General features: G+C 47.4%; 2 protein-coding genes across 2 annotated transcripts; both read right to left on the bottom strand.

Moving 5' to 3' along the window:
- Positions 1-236: 236 nt before the first annotated feature.
- Positions 237-1658, bottom strand: T069G_08746 (carbon-nitrogen hydrolase domain-containing protein; the record flags this gene model as incomplete). Its single annotated transcript, XM_056175956.1, has 2 exons — positions 237-1085; positions 1173-1658. The coding sequence occupies 2 exons, from the start codon at positions 1656-1658 to the stop codon at positions 237-239; spliced, it is 1335 nt and encodes a 444-aa protein (XP_056026905.1).
- A 768-nt stretch (positions 1659-2426) lies between these two features.
- On the bottom strand, positions 2427-7406 carry T069G_08747 (WD domain, g-beta repeat domain-containing protein; the record flags this gene model as incomplete). Its single annotated transcript, XM_056175957.1, has 10 exons — positions 2427-2715; positions 2793-2886; positions 3043-3477; positions 4256-4484; positions 4534-6154; positions 6205-6350; positions 6402-6716; positions 6793-6846; positions 6898-7159; positions 7207-7406. 10 exons carry the CDS (start codon positions 7404-7406, stop codon positions 2427-2429), a joined length of 3645 nt encoding a protein of 1214 aa, XP_056026906.1.

The following is a 7406-nucleotide window of genomic DNA, read 5'->3' on the forward strand; positions in this document are numbered from 1 at the left end:
TTTTTTGAATTGTTATTTGTTACTTGGGAGCGTGTTGGAACGGGGTATTGCCCCGATTTGTGAATTTAGATGGAATCATTGCGCTGCGGATGAAGACGAGGAGATTACTTGCTCATCATATCATATCATATTGTTTACATAGGTACTACTATCAGGTACTACATCAATCTCGATCAAATCATTTCATTAGTTTACACTCACATATACTCCTTGTGACTGAATATCCGTGCGTCTCCTCAATAGGGCAGCGGATCCAAGTCCAATCCATCAACAGTCAGCTTGAATGCGTCATTTCTTGAGTAGCTTCCCGCTGCATCCAGATCGAGCCTGCCGCGGATGCAGTCACGCAGGTCAATGTCGGCGAAAATGATGCCATCTTCGTCTTCCCACTGCGGACCAGCAAGGACATCGCCAAACGGAGAAACGATGGAAGAGCCGCCGCGAGAGAGGAAGTGCGGAGCTTTGGGAGCGGCGGCGGGCTGAGTAGTTTGGTTTTGTTGCTGGACTGGTTCGTCTTCTTGTACTTTGGGGAGTTGATAGTTCTGCAGTTGCTGCATCCTCTGCTGCTCGTCTGACTTTCGTGTCTGCTCTTCTCCCTGCTTCTCGCCGTTATCCGCCGGACAAGACAGCACAATCTCATTACCATCCTCGTCAAACACGCTCTTCCTTCGTCCGTGCCTCACCTTTGGCGGCGGCACCGCAAACTCGAAGCCATCGTCCGCAACGACGGCGGAGCTGCTCTTCCGGCCGCTCCGCCTCGAGCCCCCGGTCACCGGCACGACATCCCGGTCTCCCGCGTCGGCAGAGTCCGGCTCGCCCCGGACGCACATGTTGCTGCTGACGACGAAGCAGCGGCCCTCGATGCCGATTGTGCGCATGAGGCTGAGCCAGCCTTCGCGGCCGTCGGCGGTGGGGGCGAGGTAGAGGTTGATGTTTTGGGCGTAGAGGGATTGGCGGAGGAGAGGCATGTAGTTTTCCCAGCAGATTGCAGCGGCGAGGTTGATGCGTTGGCCGCGGATGAAGGTCGTGACGGCGCGGAGAGTTGATGGATGGCCTTGGGCCCACATGAGACGCTCAGTGCCCGTCTTATAAGATGCATATTAGCCGGATGGACTTGTATAAGATGCAGCATAGCATCGTGAACTAGTAATGGAGTTGAGTTGAGAGCTTACCGGCATCACCTTGCGACGCTTGCCTATGATGCCCTCCTTGGGACACACATAAACCGCCGCACAATACAAGCTGCCACCCGCCTTCTCAATGCACCCCGTCACAAAAAACACGCCCGTATCGCGCGCAATCCTTTCCAATTCCTCTCGCGAGCCATCACCCCGACCGCTCCCGCCGAGCTCATAGCCAGGCAACTCCCTCCTCACCCACTTCACGCCCGCGCCGGCACTTCCATCGCCAACGGTGTCGCCGAGATCGATTGCCTTGTCAAAGTACTGAGCGAACGATTCCCGGCCCTCGGCGGTTCGACTGCCGACGACGCAGCCGAATGAGGTGCCGCGCGGGTAGCCGCCGATGAAGGCTTCTGGTAGGACGAGGATGTCGATGCGCTGGGCGGCGGCGCGGGAGACGATGTCGTGGAGGTGGGCGAGGGTGAGGGGGGTTGTGGCCTGGGTATTGGGCGAGGCTGTTCCCACACGGATGGCCATGGTTGAAGGAGGGGATGTATATCACGGGGAGGGGGAGTACAAGATGGAGATGATGTTGAAAGGTTACAGGTTTGAATAGACTACAGACAACAATGGGAAAATGAGGAGATGTATGCAACAGCTTGTTTGTGCCCGCACTTCTTTTCTCCAAACAGAACAAGACTTTAAGCTTTGCGCCATGTAAGCTCAGCTCATCGACATCATCCTTAGTAACCCAACTACCGCCTTTTGCCGCTTCCAGCTGTTTTTTGCTCTCCTCACTTATTTCCATTCTGGGATCGTCATGGTACCATTCCCTTGCCTCGTTTGGGAAATGTCGCCCGAGCATCTCGAGACTTTTACGTACTTGTTTTACTCCACCGTTAGTATGTAAACTGAATAAAATAAAAGAAATTGCGAAAATTTGTATCAAAAGAGTGAATTTGAGTGTTTTAAAAGATCCCGAAGTCGGCCGATGAGTTGCGTGCGGCATGTGCGGCATAATTTCATGGTTTTGGATGGTTGCGGCTTGGTGGAGGGGTTTGAGTCTAGATGCTTGGCAGCTGGGCGGAGGAAGTGGATTGCATAACATTAGCGTTGATTGAAGGGTTGTTAATGTCTTTCACATGTTGATGATAATACCAGCTTGTAATAGACAACCTCATTCTAATACAGTTGCCAATCACTCGAAAACAGTATTACCATGACTCTAAGTATTTTCAACTAAGGTAGTTCCATGTCTCATTGTCGAAGCAGCCAAGTGTTTATCCATTGACAAACAATGATCAGTCAAAGGTCCTCATCTAAAAGCTCTATAACATATGGGTGGCCTGATACACGCTCAATTGCAATCTTTGATCCAGAGGTAATGGCGCCTTTTGGCCGATATTCCGGCAGAATCCATAGCAGCTTCTCACGATGCCTCATGATCCAAACACCGTCGAGACTGATGTAGTACTTGGCCAAACAATCCTCCCACGGCTTAGGCTCCGGTAAGTCTGTGCCCACGGCGAAATCGAAATTTATGAAGCTTGTGTTCAGTGGCCAATGCCACAGCCGTTCATTCTCAAACAGACACCTGTTGCCATATCCCAAAAAACCCCTTTCCAAAGGTTAACCGCTGCAAGTCGCTTTCCATTTGGGGAGAAGGCTAACTCCTTCCCCCCAGCGAAGTAATGTTGGAGTTCGTGAGGAACACTCAAATGAAACTCCTCAGTGTAAACATCGGGGTTATGTTTCATCTCATCGCCTGCCCAAGCAAACTGTTCACCATCAAAAGATATGGCTACGTCAGTATGGAAATGGCTATGTATATGTTCTTGCTTCAACTCTTTCAATAGTTGGCCCGTACGAGACTCCCGAACCTCAGCCGTCAAATTCGATAGGCCTATTATGAATCTTTCACCATTTGCCGAGAAGGCGATCGAGCGTATGTAGAGAGAAGAGCGATTGTGGGCAGGTAAAAGATTCCCCGACTCTGAGTCCCATATTTCAATACCCGTTCTATCGTCTAAAACTGCTCCAAAGATGTTACCGTTCGCAGAGATTGCCACATTAGCATAAGCGTTTTTAAATGGTTGTGCAACCCATTTGCTTCCAGAATCGTCCAACAACTGAATTTCAGATGTTTCAGCGGATATCATAGCAAGACGTTGATTCATAGCAAGACAGTGGTCACCCGTGGGCATCTTGATACCTGTGGTATCGAAAATGGATGTGTTTCTCTCCTTGGACTCATGTATTCTAGCGTCCCATATTTTAACTATGCAATCACAGGAGGCTGAAGCAAGCCATGTTTCGTCTGGTGAGAATGATAAAGATTTGACCTGATGGGGATGTCCTGTAAATGTGTGAAGGCGAGAATGATTTTTCCAATCCCAGATGCTTATTTTTCCTGTATCATGTCCCACTCCCAACAAGCGACTATCAGTTGAGAATGCCAATGCGGTGAAGAAAAGGGCCTCATGAAAAACCTGTAAACACATAGTCGTTGAAACGTCCCAGATCGTAACTTCTCTGCTGCTGTTTTGCAGAGACGCAAAATATCGGTTATCTCCCGAGAAACATGCGTTCAAATCAAACGACTTAAATGTAGATCCTTCTAGCTTTTTAAGCGAACGGTTGCCTTTAGAGTTCATGTCATGAACTCTTATTTCGCCTTGGATTGCATATGCAGCCCATTGTCCGTCAGGCGACAGGATTGTTGGTACGCTGTCAAACGGGAGATTGGATTCTTCCTCGCATTCATATCCCAGTTCTAATTTGAGAACTTTACGCAGGCTCACACCCGCCAATAGAAGGTTTTGCTCGTCTTGAAAGACAACTGAACCCGTGTAGTGCAACCCATCTTGCCGAAGGTGTTGCATCAAGTCTAAAGTTTGCAAAGAAGTGTCTCTCCGTATATCCCACACAGAGACATCCATTTGCCAGGCAAGCAAGCTTGCCGGCTTTAGAAAAAGCCATCGATCTGACCCCATATTTCCACTCGCTGTCCACAGAAAATGTCTGCAGACAAGTACCAGATATAGGATCCCATACTTTTACTATGTTATCTTCATCTGCAGATGCTAGAATACCATCGGACGAAACACTAACGCAGCAAATTGAGTTAAGGTGGCCTTCAAATGTTTGTAAACATGGACTCCACTGGGAATCAACATTTGGTAGACGAGAGATCCATTTGGTGCGATATGCGTCAAAGTTTTCTCGAACAAGGCTTTCAGCTGGAGCAAATGTTAAAACGGAGCTATAGAGTTGCAATGGCACAGCGTCAATGACGTATCGGAAAGAGGCAATAAGTCGTTCCGCATCTTCTAGAAATGCCTTGACTTGTACTGCATCGGAAGGCTACTACGGTCAGCATTTGCGAGCGGACTAGGATTGGAAACGTACTGACATGCACGGCAGTTTTCAGCTCTTTGACCAGTGACGCACTTTCTGAAGTTCTTCCCAACAAACTCAGTGTTTCAAGCCAGTGGAGGAAATGAGATAGTAGGAATGAATGCCAATTATCGCCATCTTTGATGCTTGACTGACTCCTTTTGACGTGGAAAATCCAAAATCGGCATGCGTATTGTACTTCTTGCGGTAGAAATTCATTGACAGTTTCATTTGTAACCTCACTTCGATATGTTCCGGGTCTTTTTAATTTGCACATGTTTTCTCGCAATGCACCACATAGAAGCTGGTGGCAGCGAGATGCCAACATAGTATGGACTTCTATATAATTAATTGTCAACTTCTTTGTAGTTCCAGACCCAGAGAAAAAATCTCTGAATGATTCGTGAAACAATGTGATGAGCGACTGATCGTCTTGTTCTGCTGGAACCACAAGAACCGACTCAAAAGTTTGCAGTTCTTCGCGAATCTCTCTCTCAGGCAGCTTGAGAATCTCGGCTAGACATCTGACTGTCACTGCATTCGCTAAGAAAACGACGGAACCAATAATCTTTTGAAAATTTGCCTCTGCTTTCTCATGGCATTGGTCATCGAGGCCATAGAACCTTCGCTTTATGATGGAGTCATATAAGTCGTTGAGGTCGCCGGAAATTTGAGTTTCCAATATGTAATGGAGGCGGCCTCGCGGTCCTCCCGGCATGTTTGTTTGTTTAATAAAACGAGTAGAAAAAGCAGCGAATTCAAATAACGGACAGGCTCGTTCTGTAAGTTTCTTGAGATTTTCCACATCAGAGGGATTGGACCATAGATCACCCCCTGGAAGCGGATCTAAAAGGCCATCGATCTTTTCCAACTCATCCCGCAGGTAACGTTCAATGTCTGACCTGATAGTTGCCGATGTGGCTTTTTCAAGCTCCTTCTTCTCACATCTCTTCTCGGAGATGCTATTGAAACTATATTGCGTATGATGATATAAGCGGCTAGTCAGAAAACACTTGACTAGAGGTTGAGTGGAGTGACCATCCTGTGATTGCGTGAGCTGCTGAACCAGGCTAGTTAGATCCTCACTTAAATCACATTCGTCGTGAGCGTCGACGACAATCATTATAACTTTAGACTTCTTGTGTTCTTGTTTCCTCAAAGGTTCCTGAATCAATTTCTCGAATTGAATCCTTGGGTCTTGTTCCGGAAGCGAAGGGTCGGACTCCAAAGCCTCTTGGACAGCTTTAGCGAAGCTAGGCCATTGCCTCACAAGCTGAGCTGCCAGAGTCGTAAAGAATCGCTTAAGTCTAGCTCGATCGCCTCCACCTCTTTTGAAAAAGAAATTGGCAGCGATGCGGTTCTGTCTAGCCATCCTGCTGACAATAGTGCGCGCAATAGTAGATTTCCCCGTGCCGGCTTTGCCTTGAAGCCAGTAGAGATGTTTTTGCAACGAAGTGCTGTCATCGAGCCAGTCGCAAATGTCTTTCAGTATCTCTTCTCTAGTTTGAGGGAGGCACTCTGAAAGAGCTCTTCCGTATTCGTCGAGTCCAGGGTGAAACTCTGCATCAGCGGCAGTAACGGGCATCAAACGGTCGAGGACGGCTTGTTGAAGCGTATTAATTTTAGGTGGCGCGGTACTATGATTCTTAGTTGACGGTAGTATTTGGCCATGGTTATTGTCACTTACGGCCGGATCTTGTGTAGTTGGGCTGTAAGCACTTTATAAAGGGGATCTTCTAAGTTGAAACATTTGTTCAGTCCAGAGTGGTCTTTGTCGACTTTGAAAACCTCCATAAAGTTCGTACCGAATGTTGCCGAAGCTAATGGGACAATCTGCAATGCATCAGATAATTGCAAAGAAAACAATTCAGTAATTGGACTTACCAAGCCTGCGTAAAGCCAATTCATCAAATATGTGGGCTTCTGCTCGCAGATCGAAACAATTTTGGTCTTCTTATCCAGATCTTGGTATTTTCTTTCTAAGCAACTTTGGAATGCTATACTCAAATTCACAAGCATTTCGCCATTGCTTCGGAGTAAGAGTAGCAAGCCAGTGTTTGACCCTAAGAAGCCAGTGAGGTAGGCAAGGGTGGCTCCAAAGCCAGCGATTGGGCTGCCTAAATGAGGCGTACCCAAGAAGATGATACCGCATGTGTCCTCTACTATTCGTTCAGTATCTTTTAAGTCGCTAGATAATGCCTGTAGGGGATAATAAGAAACTGAACGGTAAAGATTGCCATACAAAAGAGGACGATATCCAAGGCAATCAACATACCTCTTTAATGACTATTCCGCCAAAGCTATGTCCGACAAAGATCAGAGGGAGTCGCTAAACTCTATGTTAAAAATATTTTTTAAAAGATAGTCATTAATTTCTTACAAGATGAGTCTTTCTGTGTTCAATCACGGATTCTATGAGACGAAGTCCAATGTCACGAGCCGATTCAAAGCAGGCATCAACAAGCCAGTCCGAATTGTAGGCAAAATGGAGAATTCGTGCATCCGAAAATCGCTCATCTTTCATGAGCAAATCTTTAAGCAAATGAACGGGCTTCTGAGAGTCGCTGGTTTTGGACTTTGAGTTGGGTTTGCAAGTCCAGGTGTGCTCAGGGTTAGCCCCAAGGCCATGTACAGCAATGATCCTGAATTGTGAGCTATCGGACACCATGAATAGCGAGATGCGACGTACTCATATTTGACTTGGTCATCGTTGTATTCATCGGAGAGGATCTGAAGACCCACTGAACGGCCATCTCGTCTTCGAATCTTTGCGTAGAGTCGATACAGAATCGAGGTAAACAAGGGCAGCAGCAGAAGAAAAGTCGTGATGGCTTCTCGCGCAGTTGGCTTGCGTAGCATAGCAACCCACTGCACGAGATGCCAATCCAT

This window comes from Trichoderma breve, chromosome 5 (genome assembly GCF_028502605.1).
Source record: "Trichoderma breve strain T069 chromosome 5, whole genome shotgun sequence".
Lineage (NCBI taxonomy): Eukaryota > Fungi > Ascomycota > Sordariomycetes > Hypocreales > Hypocreaceae > Trichoderma > Trichoderma breve.